Here is a 13,594-nt window from a genome sequence, read left to right on the forward strand (position 1 = left end):
AGGCTCTCTGGGCAGCCGAGTTTAGAACTGTTAAAGGTTAATGAGCCTCTGGCAGGAGTGCGGCTGGTGGAGCCTGACCTGTTGATGCTGTGGAGGAGAAACACTGGCAGCACAATATTTCCTTACATCTCCTGTGTGGGCAGTGGTGCTGATGCCATGATCTGGCTGCTGCTGGAGGACTCAGTCCTGGGGACACGAGGGTCGTGTTCCCAGCTCTGTCACCTTGCCTTGCCCTGTCTCTGGGCTCATTGGGGTGCTGGGTGGTGCTGTGCTGTGCTGGCTCTGCTGACCTCTGTCCCCTTCTCCATTGCAGTGAGTCTGAGATCCTGCACCACGACAAGCAGTACGAGCCTTTCTACTCCTCCTTCGTTGCACTTTCCACACACTACATCACTACTGTGTGTGGTCTCAGTAAGTGTTCCTTTGCTTCTCTTGCTCCTGTGTAATGACTGGATGCAGTAAAAGTAAATCAGAACTGTTGATTGTTGTATTTGTTTTTGGCCTCTTGCTGAATCAGACTTTAGGGCCAGCATTGCTGGCTTTTGTACTATGAAATGTCAGCTCTGATGGAAAGAGAAGCTTGTTGATGGGAGTATTTGGCCACCAACTCCTGGACAGCATTGCCTTTTGGCTGCTTTTTCATTGATCTGATTTAATTTTTGGTCAATTGTTTAAATCAGTGTTCAGGATTTTTAGATTATCCTTCAGCAGTCAGAACACTGCCATCCCTGGAAATGCCCAGGGCTGGGTTGGATGGGGCTTGGAGCAACCTGATCGCGTGGAAGGTGTCCCTGGCCATGGCAGGGGGTGGGACAGGATGGGATTTAAGGTCCCTTCCAACCCAAACCATTCAGGGCTTCTGTAGTTATGGAACTGTGTTGGAGTTAATGATCAAAACATTGTGACTCAAAATATTTGCTGTTATTTTGGCTGACAATTTAGCAATTTCAACAAAAAATGGGCTTTGTGAACTTGTTTCAGGTTCTTCAGAGCTTCTGTCAGCATTAAATAATGTTGCTGGGAAACTGCTTTATCTGTGTGAATTCCCCTGTCTGGCAGAAGGAATTATCCTCACTTTGCTGACATTTCTTGGGTTACATTGTAATGAGACTGAGTTTATATTGCATCTGTGTTAGGCAGGAGAGATTGAGTGTGTACCCACACTGCAGAGCATCCTGCTTAATGACAGCATTGGGAGCTTATTACACTGGGCTATTTTAAACTTACTCTGAGTACAAGGATGTGCTTTTTTCAGTACCCAGAAACCAGCTGCAGTCAGTGGCAGCTGCCTGTAAAGTCCTGATTGAATTCTCCCTGCTGCGGCTTGAGAACCCAGACGAAGCATGTGCTGTTTCACAGGTGAGCACAGGTTTGGACCTCCCGGGCCAGCCTCAGTGTGAGAATGGACTTTGGGCTCTAATTCTGAAATATCTGCTCTAATGTTGAATGCATAAAGCAAAATTAATGAAGCTCTTAAAATACTTAAGGTGTACACTTTGGTAGACTCTGACTCCTGCCCCTTTGCATTCTGTACTTGGAATGAAAGCTCGCTCACAACTCGAAATAAAGGTGACCTGAAGCCTTGGTTAATTCAGTCCATTTCCTACACTCTGGTTAGGCTTTGTGCAGCAACCTGGGTCACAGCTATCTGTTGAGTTTTTAAAGATGTTTTCTTGCCTACATGTATCTATGTCGTGTGGGAAAGCTTAAATATATTTGGAAGAGGGAAGGCCTGTGAGGAGTGTTCCTGTAATGTTGTGTGTCACAGCAGAGAGAGCTGTTCCAGGTGTTTTCCATGGGAAGCACAGGCAGTGTCAGTGATCTGGATTACCTGCAGTCAGGGATGTGTCTCCATCCACAGGGGAGATCAGAGTGGCTCAGAGCTGTTGCAGTGGCCTCACCAGCTGAAGTTGCATTACTCTTAATGCATCTGCTTAGAGTAAAGGATATGAAGGAGGGAATGGAATCAGGCCAGTTTAAATGGTACTTGATGTCTCTGCTTTCTGTAGAAACACCTCATTCTGCTGATCAAGGGGCTGTGCACGGGCTGCAGCCGCCTGGACCGCACGGAAATCATCACCTTCACAGCGATGATGAAGTCAGCCAAGCTGCCTCAGACTGTCAAAACCCTCTCTGATGGTAGGGAGGGAGGGGCTTCAGCTGTGTGTGTTTCACTGCAGCACTGCAGTTAGGCACAGAAGATCTGAGGTCTGCTGTCTGAAATGGGGGTTGTTGTTTTCCTGCAGTTGAGGACCAGAAGGAATTGGCCTCCCCAGTGAGCCCAGAGTTGAGACAGAAGGAAGTGCAGATGAACTTCCTCAACCAATTGACATCAGTCTTTAACCCCAGAGTTTCGTCATCACCATCAATCACAACAGAGACACAGGTAAAAAAACCTCTAAACCAGAAACAGTCTGAATTTCAGCATTATTAACACAGTGCAGGGAAGGACAGAGGGCTGTAAGTGGTACTTTTTGATACAGGTGTAAAGAGAACCTTTCTTAAGTACATAAATCCTGCTTGCATGGGATAAATGGCACACAACCAAATATGTTTGTGCTGAATTGGCAATACTGGATTTGTTTCCTCATGGAATGCAGCGTTCAGAGACATCCATGGCTGTTTGGAGTTGTGCTGCTGATGCACCTTGCTTCTTTGTAGAGACTTAGAGAAATACTTATAAAAATTAAGATTACTTACTTAAAGAAATACTGTATTTTTAGTGCTTGCATAATATATTTAGTATGTGCTTGCTTTAGGTGGAAGGAGAGAGCGAGGATCAATCTGCCACAGATCAAACCTCTGCAACAAAGACTAAGAGCATATTCATTGCTCAGAATGTGGCCAGCCTGCAAGAACTTGGTGAGAATCAGCTTTCTAGCTTGGGGCCAAAAAAGTACTGGAAAAATGTCTGTCCAGTGTTACACCTCACAGCTCTGAGTGGGAAGAAACTCTCTGACCTAAAGGGTTCCCTGAGTTGCCTGGTCAATCACCAAGGGAGGTTGTGGCTGGAATGGAGTTTTTATTGCAGAGATGAGCTCATTGTATTTGTGTTTGGAGGGGTAAATTAGGTGGACAGTATAAAAATGCCTTATGGATTGTTGAGTAGATGTGGATCAGAATCACAGGATTGTTAGTGTTGGAAGAGACCTTTGGGATCATCAAGTCCCACCAGCTGGACCTGGTGTGTCCTTGTAACGTGGACACAGAGCTTTGTGACCCCTGTTTACAATGTGGGCTGCAAAGTTCAGCAGCTGCTGCTGTAAAGCACTTTATGCTATTGCCTCATCTCCGTTGGCATTTTCTCACCGCCAAGAGCAATTAAGTCAATTACCGAGGGCCGTTAGGGCTGGCTGAAGCAGTGACACAGCCCTGCTGCTGTGGTTGGCAGGTGGCTCCGAGAAGCTGCTGCGCGTGTGCCTGAACCTGCCGTACTTCCTGCGCTACATCAACCGCTTCCAGGACGCCGTGTCCGCCAACTCCTTCTTCATCATGCCGGCCACCGTGGCCGACGCCACGGCTGTGCGCAACGGGTCAGTGCCAGCCCTGCCTGGGGCATCCCCTGTGCCCGGGGAGCTCGCTGTGCCTGGCCAGGGCTCACCGTGTGTCCTGCCCGCAGGTTCCACTCGCTGGTGATCGATGTCACCATGGCTCTGGATACTCTGTCCCTGCCTGTGCTGGAGCCCCTGACGCCCACCCGTCTTCAAGACGTGACTGTTCTTGCTCTTAGCTGTCTCTATGCAGGTGAGTGGATCTCCAGTAGGTTTTTGGAGCTTTTGGCTGTGCTTTGTTACCTGCGTGTTCGAGGCTCAGCCCACAAGCAGCTTTTATTTCTCATGAATTTGAAGCTCTGCAGCACACTGTGGTGGTCGGGTTAATATTGAAGTTGTTACTGATATGTTCTGCCACTGTTTCTGTCAGTATCTAAGAAATGACTGAAAGAATGAGTGTTCCTGTCAGTATCTAAGAAAGACTGACTCAACATTTTCTTAACAGCCTGTAATTTCTGCTCTTTCTTTTTATATTCAGAGCATAATACATTTTTACTTGAGGCTTTAGCTTAATTTGTTATAGCCCCAAATCAGCCTTGTTTCCCAGGAGTGATTTAAGCACACCGAAATCCTGAGTGTTTAATTGGTGTGGGGGAGACTTCAAGGAGATGTGGCACTCAAGTCTAAAGATTGTCTTTAAAATGGTATTGAATTACATGGTAAAACATTACCTCCTTTAACTGCTCCCTTGTGTTTCTGTATGGGAAAACTTCACTCTTTTGAGGGTACTAAAGGTTTTTTAATCTTTTGCTGTAATACTGAGCATTCCCTGCTCCATCAAGTTGATGGACATGTTCAGTACCATTTGTCTTAATGTGCTAAATAGGAACATTTTGTCCCAAAACTGGCTCTTCTTAACAATATCCCCTGCACTTGTTTTCCCTGAGGTGTGAGCGTGGCCACCTGCATGGCCATCCTGCATGTGGGCAGCACCCAGCAGGTACGAACCGGGTCAACGAGCTCCAAAGAAGAAGATTATGAAAATGATGCTGCTACTATTGTACAGAAATGTGTAAGTAAATGACAGAGTGTTCATTGTTTTCCTCCTCAGCAAGCAAAGAGCACAGAATTTGTATTTATTTGCATTGCAATACATAGATATGATTTTGGGACACTGCCACTGCTGGTAAAGGAGTTAAAGGGGTATGGAGTAAAATACAATTGCATTTGGAGTTTTTATTTTTGTCACTGTCTGGTGCAGTGCCTTACTATGGTTTTGGCTTTATTTGCAGCTTGAAATCTATGAAATGATTGGACAAGCCATCAGCAATTCACGCCGTGCAGGAGGGGAGGTAAGATTTCCATCTCAGTAACTTTTTCACCCTTTTTGCACCAGTGTACTTTGGCATTTGGATTGACGGTGTTTTGTCTTTCTGGTGCTTTTTTCTCCCTGCTTCCCCACGACATTTGGCATGATAGCATTATCAGAACTTCCAGCTGCTCGGGGCTTGGTGTTTGCTGAACAGCCTCTTCCTCATCTTGAACCTCAGCCCCACGGCCTTGGCTGATAAGGGGAAGGAGAAGGATCCCTTGGCTGCTCTTCGCGTCAGAGACATCATTGCTCGCACTAAGGAGGGCGTGGGGTCTCCCAAGCTGGGACCTGGGAAAGGGTATGTGACACCCTGCAGGGAGCATTGGCCAGGGTCTAGCCAGCCCCAGCAAGCAGCTACTGCAGGGTCTTGTTGGTCTCATGAAATTTTATCTCTATTTGCAATTCAAGTCCCGAGTCTTGGGAAGAAGAGAAGTTGTTGTCTGCAGTTCAGCAAAGCAGTCACTTTATTGAACATTTATTATTTTCCCCCTGAAATGACATTCTGTCCTTTCTGTTTCTGCAGGCATCAAGGGTTTGGGGTGCTGTCAGTGGTGCTGGCAAATCATGCCATCAAATTGCTGTCATCTCTTTTCCAAGATCTTCAGGTGGAGGCGTTGCACAAGGTATGCAGGTAGCATTGTCCTGAGACATTCTGCCTTCTCCACTGATGCACACTTGGGATTCTCCTACCAATTTATTTTTCTTTCAATTCAATTTGAAATTCTGTCCTCCAGGGCTGGGAGAGCGACGGCCCTCCGGCAGTGCTGGATATCATGGCTCAGAGCACGTCCATCCAGAGGATCCAGCGCCTCATAGACTCTGTGCCACTCACTAATCTGCTACTGACTCTGCTCTCCACTTCCTACAGAAAGGTAGGAACTGGCACACAGCTAGAGAACTTCTGGAGCTGAGCCACTCCAGATGGTCAGCACTTAACAAACTGGGGCTGTGCTGAGAACGTACAATTCTTCTCTCAAAAGTTGTTAGCCAGGGCCTTTCTCTTTCCTCTTTTCAGAGATGTAGGTTTGACAAACTTGTGCTAATGGAAATGCTCTCTTTTTCTAAGTTCAGTGGTACTTGTGATTTTAGTAGGAAGATGAAAAGGCTGCATTGGTAACAGATGATTTTCTTAGAACTGTTATTACAAGTGTTGCTTACCAGCTTGGTGTAGATTGTTTATTTTCAACCATCTTGTGTATTGTTTAGTACAACTTAAGCCTTGAAAAACTGTTAATAAACTAGTTGAGATAAATTTGCTAGAAGTAAATTAAAAGGCACGAGGAAGTTACTCTTATTTTCAAATTATTATCTTTTATAATGCCAGAATTCTCCTGGTTCTGCTGTTCTTTAGGCCTGTGTCCTGCAGCGCCAGAGGAAGGGCTCCATGAGCAGCGATGCCAGCGCCTCCACTGACTCCAACACTTACTATGAGGATGACTTCAGCAGCACTGAGGAGGACAGCAGCCAAGGTAGTGAGTTTGCAGCAGCTCAGGATTTTACACTGCTTTTCACATTTAATAGAAACCTGGCTGCTGTGCTGTTGCCTTCTCAGACTGACTTGTAACACTGAAAATACAGAGCAGTTTGTAAGGTCTGTGTGGCAGAAGTATTGCTGACTGCACTCTTTTGTGTAAACTGCAGCCTGAGTGGCTGGGATTTGACAATATTTGCTTAAGAGGAGAGTGGAAATAATTTCTTTGTGTAAATTCCTGCTGGACCTCTGTGAAAGGGCTTTGCCTTGTGATTTGGACAGAAGAAATGAAGCTATCAGACACCTTAAGGCTGCTCAGTGAAATTCTGGTTTAGGCTTTTCTCAGGCTGGGTAGTTTTGTGAGGTGTTTGCTTATAACTGTATGGGTTTGTTGTTCCTGCCCTGTGTGCTAGATGATGACAGTGAGCCAATCCTGGGGCAATGGTTTGAAGAGACAATCTCTCCCAGCAAGGAGAAAGTGGCCCCACCACCACCCCCTCCACCCCCTCCTCTGGAGAGCTCGCCGAGGGTGAAGAGCCCCAACAAGCAGAGTGCTGGGGAGAACGGGAACATCTTGGCCAGCCGCAAGGACCCCGAGCTGGTACGGCCAGAGCCTGGGGCTGGGGCTGGGGGCTGGGGCAGGCACTGCTGGGCCGTGGCACCCTGCTCCTGCCAGGGACTGCTCTGCTGGAAACAGCAGTGCTTCTGGTGCACTGCTCAGGGGAATCAGGCAGTGTTGTGGCTGTGGAGAAGGATCCCTCTGCCTCTCCCTCTCCCCTCCTCTGGAGTGTCCCAGGACTTTTGCTGCCAGGGAAGCAGAGGCTGGAGATTGTGTCTGGTTGGGTTACAGAGGGAGAGGGAAAGTGGGGGCAGAGCTGCAAGTGACATGCTTGCTGATAGAATGCTTTTAGCTCCAACTCTGTTGGGTAAAGACAAAAATACTGCATTCGAGAAGTTGGAGGCCTCCAACCTTCTCAGAGAGTTCTGGAATCAGTCCTGGTGCAGACCACAGTGCAGGGAGCTGGATTGCCATGAGTGCACCTTTCCTCCGCTGCAGGGGGGTGAGGTTTAAGGGACTTGATTTATTTTGCTGGTGGTTTAGTTTTTGTTTAATGTTGTCCCTCTGCTTTTGTTGTTTCTATAGTGTGTTTCTCTTTTCTTTTCAGTTTTTGAGCCTAGCTTCAAACATTTTGAACTTTATCACTTCTTCTATGCTGAACTCCAGGAATAACTTCATTCGCAACTACCTGAGCGTGTCCCTGTCAGAGCAGCACATGGCCACGCTGGCGAGCATCATCAAGGAGGTGGACAAGGATGGCCTGAAGGGTGAGTGAGCAAACCTCTCTGGCAGAGCTGTGCAGCCCAGAGGTGTCTCTTTCTTTTAGTTTCATGTCAACGTTTTAAATACTGGAGAGCAAAGGTAGTAAGTGGCTCTCGATCCCTGCCTTACAGGCACGTCAGATGAGGAGTTTGCTGCTGCTCTGTATCACTTCAACCATTCCTTGGTGACCTCAGATCTTCAGTCCCCTGCCCTGCAGGTGAGCTGGGATTGAATGCATAAATAAAATGAAGAAGTGTTGGTGTCTGTTTATGCCTCTATATGGGTTGTCCACACCTTGAGTAGTGTGTTGGTTGTTCCATTTGGCCTTGCGTATATTCTGCAAAAACAAGTTGGAATATTTTGAGTCCCATGATTAGAATGACCTTTGCAGTCATCCAGCACAAAACATCCCGCACAGTGTAACCTTAACATTTAGAGTTCAGACTAATCCACTGGACTTTGAAGGTGATGAAAGCTGAGAAGGAAATGAGTTTGTGTATTTTATCTTGGAGAGTTGCCTCTATCCATGAGTTTATCAAGAGACATTCCTACAGATTTGCTCTGCTGGCAGGACTCATGCCAAAAGGCCTTGGAATTTCTCAGGAGAGAACCAACTTAATCCTTTTGCTTTCATGTCCTAACTTTGTAACCTCTAGGGCTGACCTGACTTAACCCTGTCATGGAGGTAATGAACCTGCTTCACCCATCACTGAATTCAACCCCTATACTTTGTGGGCTGTTTTCTACTGTATTAAAAAACACTCTCTTGTTTGTTAATTTTTAAAAGCAGTTAGACTTTTCGTCCATCTGCCTTTTTATTACATTTGAAAAGAAGCAAATATTGATAGATCAGCCAAGGGGCTGTTCTTGCAGATTCACAGATACTGAACACAATAGCATAGTTTTTCCTGCTCTGATATTACAGTGAACGAGAAAAACTCATTAATGCCATTTTTTCTGCCTTGGTGTTGAGACTTTGTTGTGTTTGGGTGGTGAAGTGACAGCTTTGAATGTGTCTCAGTAGCTCTGCCCTGTATCTGAGACAGGAGAGGCATTGCTGTGTGAGCAGAACTGAGAGCCCTGCTGTTTATTGTCAACTATAGGCCCAGATCCTACTTTTAATTAATTAAAGCATCAGACAGGACTTGCCTCTTTCCAACAAGCCTGTTTTGTTCCAGAACACACTTCTCCAGCAACTTGGAGTTGCCCCTTTTTCCGAAGGTCCGTGGCCTCTCTACATCCACCCTCAAAGTTTGTCTGTGCTGTCCCGACTCCTCCTGATTTGGCAGCATAAAGCCACTGCCCAGGGAGATCCTGATGTTCCAGAATGCCTTAAAGTCTGGGAAAGGTGAGATCATTTTATGTTAAGCTGGAAATCAGTCATCTCTTACCTCTCTCATTTCCTGTCAAGTGAGAATTCTCTAGCCCCAGCATTCCAAGTGTGTGTGTTCACTGATCTGGGATCCGTGTGGGGCTGGAGGGAGCAGAGGGTCAGTCTGCTGTGCTGGGGAATCCTTCACCTAGAGCCCAGGAAATGAGACCTGCACTCAGGAGTTAGGGGGGAGGAGGCTGAATTGCAGCAAGACTGGCTGTAAAAAGGGAAGGCGGATCTCTTATTTTTCAGCAGGTTTCTGATAGGTCCTGTTAGGACGGTGCTGAGATTGTTCCTCTCTGCCATTACCTGGCTTTCACTGATAGGGTTTAAGTGGTTTAAAGCTCTAATGAACAGGTTTGAATCACCCCTTCTCCATTTGAATGATTGTTCCTGTTTTCCACTAAATATATTTGCCACTGATTTAATTTCTGTAGGTTTTACTGCTCACACAGTCTCATTCCAATACATAATGTAGTGAACATTTGTGAAATTGCCAGTATTAGAACAGTAAGCAGACAAATATAATTATTTCTAGTTAAAGAGATTTTAAAGAGGGATCTAAACTTGACAAACTTCCTCTCCTATTGCCAGGTTTGTGGGCACCCTGAAGCAAAACGCCTTGCAGGGGACTCTCCCCAGTGACACAGAAGATCTGAATGTGGAGCATCTGCAGCTGCTGCTGCTCATTTTCCACAATTTCTCAGAGAGGGGCCGCAGATCCATCATGATGCTCTGTATCCAGACCATTGTGGAGCTGACAGCAAACATGGAGACCCAGCAGTGTTCTGTGCCTCTCATTGTGGCACGGCTGCTGCTGGTGTTTGACTACCTGCTGCACCAGTATTCCAAGGCCCCCGTGTACCTGTTTGAACAGGTGAGGTTTTGACATCTGGGTATTTAATTGGTCATCCAGCAGGAATCTGTAATGGGCACTCATTTGATGTGTTCTTTCCATGACCCTTGTGAGTAAATCAGTTTTGATGTTGTTACCAAACCTCAGAGTTCCAAGGAATGATTAATTATGGCTGGTTCCTTAACAGCAGGTTCAGTTAGAGTGTAAATTCTTGGTGTGACTGGTGTTTTAATAAATCCTAGCAAGGACAGGATGATTGTCCCACCATATCTTTAAAATCTCAAGTATTTGGCTGTTTATTTCATGAATACCTTTTGTACTTCCTTGATTTAGTGTTTGACCATGGAGGTTTTTGGGACTCCTCATTAATGGGACAATATGGTGCTTTGTGCTTGGCTTTTCCAACTGTGGCAAGCTTGGCCATGGATTTAAACTGCTCAGTCCAGAATAAAAATCATCAGGGAGGGTCCAGGGCTTCCCCCAGAAGAGTGGAATGTTGTGTTTTGAGTAGGACTGTTTCTATTTTGTGTTTCTTTCTCTGTGGGGTCGTATCTTCCCCCTACCCCTCAGTGACAAGGATGCCATGTTTTGTTTGGTTTTTTTTATTTTAGGTACAATATAATTTGCTGACTCCCCCCCTTGGCTGGGTGAGTGGATCCCAGGACAGCAGCAGACGAACGTCTGTCCCACTTTATCATGGCTTTAAAGAAGTGGAGGAAAACTGGACCAAGCACTGTTCATCAGGTAAGAGAGAAAATGTAGGGAATTTTTTATTGCAAGATTTGCTTTTATAAATAAATGAGAGCCTTTTCTGTGCCTTGGTTTGGGCATATTTTCCTGCTTTTAATGGCCATAGTTACAATAGGTAAAAATACATCTAATAATGCAAAAATTGTTTCATTAAACAAAATGCAAAGTTGTTCTCTCCTAGGAGTATGCAACAAGTAATTAAAAATAAAAGTGTGAATTTATTCTGCCAGGATTGTAGGAGTAGGAAAGCTTTGGCTGCCTATGCCACAGGTTAGAGCACCTCTAATGTGTCAGGGAGCTGCCTTGGGATCTGGTACTGGTCATACAATGCAGAAGGTTATGGGGATGAAGCAGAGGATATAACACAATGTGGCTTGTTTAAACTGCCACTTTGAAGGTTATTTTTTGTTCTCACATTCCAGACTCTGCTCCACAGCCCAGGTTCTACTGCATCCTGTCTCCAGAAGCTTCTGAGGATGATCTGAACCGTCTGGATAGCACGGTATGGCACTGCTGGTAGAGACTTTCTGCAAGGCCATGGGGGTTTGCCAAGTGCCAGGGAAAACAGACAAGAAGGAAAGACTTGATTAAAAAGAGGGACCAGGAATCTTTCACTAAATGGAGAAGAGTGGCCATATAAGATAATATGGGATTTCTTCTTACCTCTAGTTGGATGTCAGGGTAATCACTGTGCAAAATCTGTGAAGAGCTGTTGTAGTACTTGCAGGAATGCTTGGGAATGCTTGGGATTCAGACAAAGACACATCAGAGTTGTTTTCTCATCACTTTGTTCCAGCTTCTTCCTGGGTTTTGTTGCCATCAGAGTTATGGGCTCTGTCTCCTGCCTGCTCCTTATCCCCAGTCCATTGATCCTGTCCCAACAGTACCTCTCTCTGAAGTTTATTTTGCAAGGTTTTGGCCTGTAGGTATTCTGAATGCTTAAAGAGCTTTGCAAAGCAGGGGTCCTGATTTCTCATCTGCAGGTGTGTGAGGTCCTTTTCTCCAGGGCTACGAAGTACGATGATCTCTACGCAGCCCTCACCTCATTACTGGCTGCTGGCTCCCAGTTTGATACACTCAGGAGGAGGGAGAACAAAAATGTCACTGCACTGGTAAGACTGTCTTGCTGCCTGTGTTGAGGAATAAAAAGTTTTCAAACTTAGTGTTTTCAAACAAAGTATTTAAGCAAAGTATTTTGGACTGTGCTTGGAGTAATGAGGATCTTAAACATCTCATATCTAACCATAGTGTTTGTGGTGGCTGCACATCTCTTGAGCTTTTAATTCATAATGTGCTTCAGACTTGCTCTAAGTCTGTGGTAATTCCAGGAGGCGTGGCTAGAACACAATTAAACAGGAGAAAATCGGATCATTTTTTTCTTTTCTCACTCCTGTGTTGCATATTTTATTGTTTAGTATGACAGAAACTCAGTCCAGAATGTGTTCATCTGATTTGGCACATCGGCAGGAGTGTGGAGTCCCTGAGGAGATATCTCAGTAGCTGTAGTGATGGAGACTGCAATCTTTCTGTGCTAATTTTTCCAACTGTTGCTCTGTTCAGGAAGCCTGTGCCCTTCAGTACTACTTCCTGATCCTGTGGCGGATCCTGGGGATTCTGCCTCCCTCCAGGAGCTACATGCACCATTTGGCCATGAACACCCCCGAGATGAGTGACTGTGACCTCCTGCACACCCTGCGCTGGTCTTCCCGCCTGCAGATCCCGTCCTACGTCGTGTGGATCAAGGTGCAGCCTCAGCTCCCTGGGGGGTGGGGGTGGTGGCAGTGACACTGCCAGTCCCTCTGTGCTGACTGCACGTGGGATTTGTTTTGGGGGAACTTGTGCCTGTCTTTTCTAAACCGGTTAATTGCAGAGCACTGTTCTGGTGTGATGGAGCTGGGTTTTGGCATTTGTAGGATCACCTCATCAAGCAGGGCATGAAGGCTGAACATGCTGCTCCTCTCATTGAACTGACCTCCAGCAAGTGCATCTCAGTGAAGTACGACGTTGAAATAGCAGAGGAATACTTTGCTCGACAGGTGAGGTGTGGGACTGCAGCTGGACATACAACCTTCTGCTTCTGTGGGATGATCTGCACTTACTGTTCCATCTCCTGTGTTTTCAGATCTCTTCTTTCTGTGCTGTCGACTGCACAACCATTCTCCAGCTGCACGAAGTCCCCAGTTTACAGTCCATTTACACCCTTGATGCTGCCATCTCCAAGATCCAGGTTTCTCTAGATGAGCACTTTTCCAAGTCAGCTGCAGAAACTGATCCCCAGAAGTCCTCAGAGATAACCAAGAACCTCCTCCCTGCTACGCTGCAGCTCATTGACACTTATGCTACTTTTACCAGGTACAGTCCTTGGAATTTCCAACAGGAATATGACTTCCTGTTGTGCTTTGTGCTTCCTCTGCATTTTGTGTGTTTTCTTAGAAGTGCCTGGGAGTTTTGTAGTCTGAAGTAATTACTTTCTCCTCTAGAGGGTCCATTACTTTAAAAGAAGAATAAAAAGTAGCTTCTCAAGCCATGCATGGGACTTAGTTGTTTCTGAGTAGCCTCCTTGTCTGATCTTCCAAGGCTTCCTTGCAAGTTTGCAAAACCAGCTTTTCCTCCAAAGATAAAACCACCCTCTAGAATAGTGCTACCTAAGGTTATTTCTCTGGCATAATACTGGGGCTGTCAGACCATCAAGAAAGAGGAGGGGGGTTAATTCTTACATTAAGAAATCAAAATTCTTCTAAACTCTCTTTAGAACCTGTGTAGAAGAAAGCAAAAGTAAATCAGCTTTTTCTTTTTGGGCACTTCTTCTGGTAAGTAGCGTAGAGGGGATAAAAGCCCAAAAGTCCCTTAGTGGTATGAGATGAAGTGTGGGGCAGAACTTCAGAGGTTTGTGTGTTATCTGTCACTCCACTGGCACACTCAGCTGTGAGCTGCAGAGCTGCTTGCTGAGGTGCATCCCTC

The 13,594-nt window shown here is 45.9% G+C and overlaps 1 protein-coding gene across 1 annotated transcript in view; it reads left to right on the forward strand.

Moving 5' to 3' along the window:
* The window catches only part of UBR4 (ubiquitin protein ligase E3 component n-recognin 4), an 85,069-nt gene that overhangs the window by 3,344 nt on the left and 68,131 nt on the right, over positions 1-13,594 (forward strand). The window contains exons 3-26 of the mRNA XM_039703158.1: positions 314-411; positions 1,256-1,359; positions 2,010-2,139; positions 2,247-2,386; positions 2,760-2,862; positions 3,392-3,533; positions 3,620-3,744; positions 4,439-4,563; positions 4,784-4,843; positions 4,971-5,161; positions 5,387-5,486; positions 5,598-5,735; positions 6,215-6,332; positions 6,748-6,935; positions 7,501-7,660; positions 7,787-7,872; positions 8,834-9,003; positions 9,622-9,904; positions 10,495-10,627; positions 11,056-11,135; positions 11,617-11,745; positions 12,194-12,376; positions 12,547-12,669; positions 12,756-12,985. Coding sequence (XP_039559092.1) covers positions 314-411; positions 1,256-1,359; positions 2,010-2,139; positions 2,247-2,386; positions 2,760-2,862; positions 3,392-3,533; positions 3,620-3,744; positions 4,439-4,563; positions 4,784-4,843; positions 4,971-5,161; positions 5,387-5,486; positions 5,598-5,735; positions 6,215-6,332; positions 6,748-6,935; positions 7,501-7,660; positions 7,787-7,872; positions 8,834-9,003; positions 9,622-9,904; positions 10,495-10,627; positions 11,056-11,135; positions 11,617-11,745; positions 12,194-12,376; positions 12,547-12,669; positions 12,756-12,985 — 3,339 coding nt within the window. The remainder of the gene's footprint in view (positions 1-313; positions 412-1,255; positions 1,360-2,009; positions 2,140-2,246; positions 2,387-2,759; positions 2,863-3,391; positions 3,534-3,619; positions 3,745-4,438; positions 4,564-4,783; positions 4,844-4,970; positions 5,162-5,386; positions 5,487-5,597; positions 5,736-6,214; positions 6,333-6,747; positions 6,936-7,500; positions 7,661-7,786; positions 7,873-8,833; positions 9,004-9,621; positions 9,905-10,494; positions 10,628-11,055; positions 11,136-11,616; positions 11,746-12,193; positions 12,377-12,546; positions 12,670-12,755; positions 12,986-13,594) is intronic.

The sequence above is a fragment of the Passer montanus genome, unplaced genomic scaffold (assembly GCF_014805655.1).
Source record: "Passer montanus isolate IOZ18808 unplaced genomic scaffold, ASM1480565v1 scaffold160, whole genome shotgun sequence".
Taxonomy (NCBI): domain Eukaryota; kingdom Metazoa; phylum Chordata; class Aves; order Passeriformes; family Passeridae; genus Passer; species Passer montanus.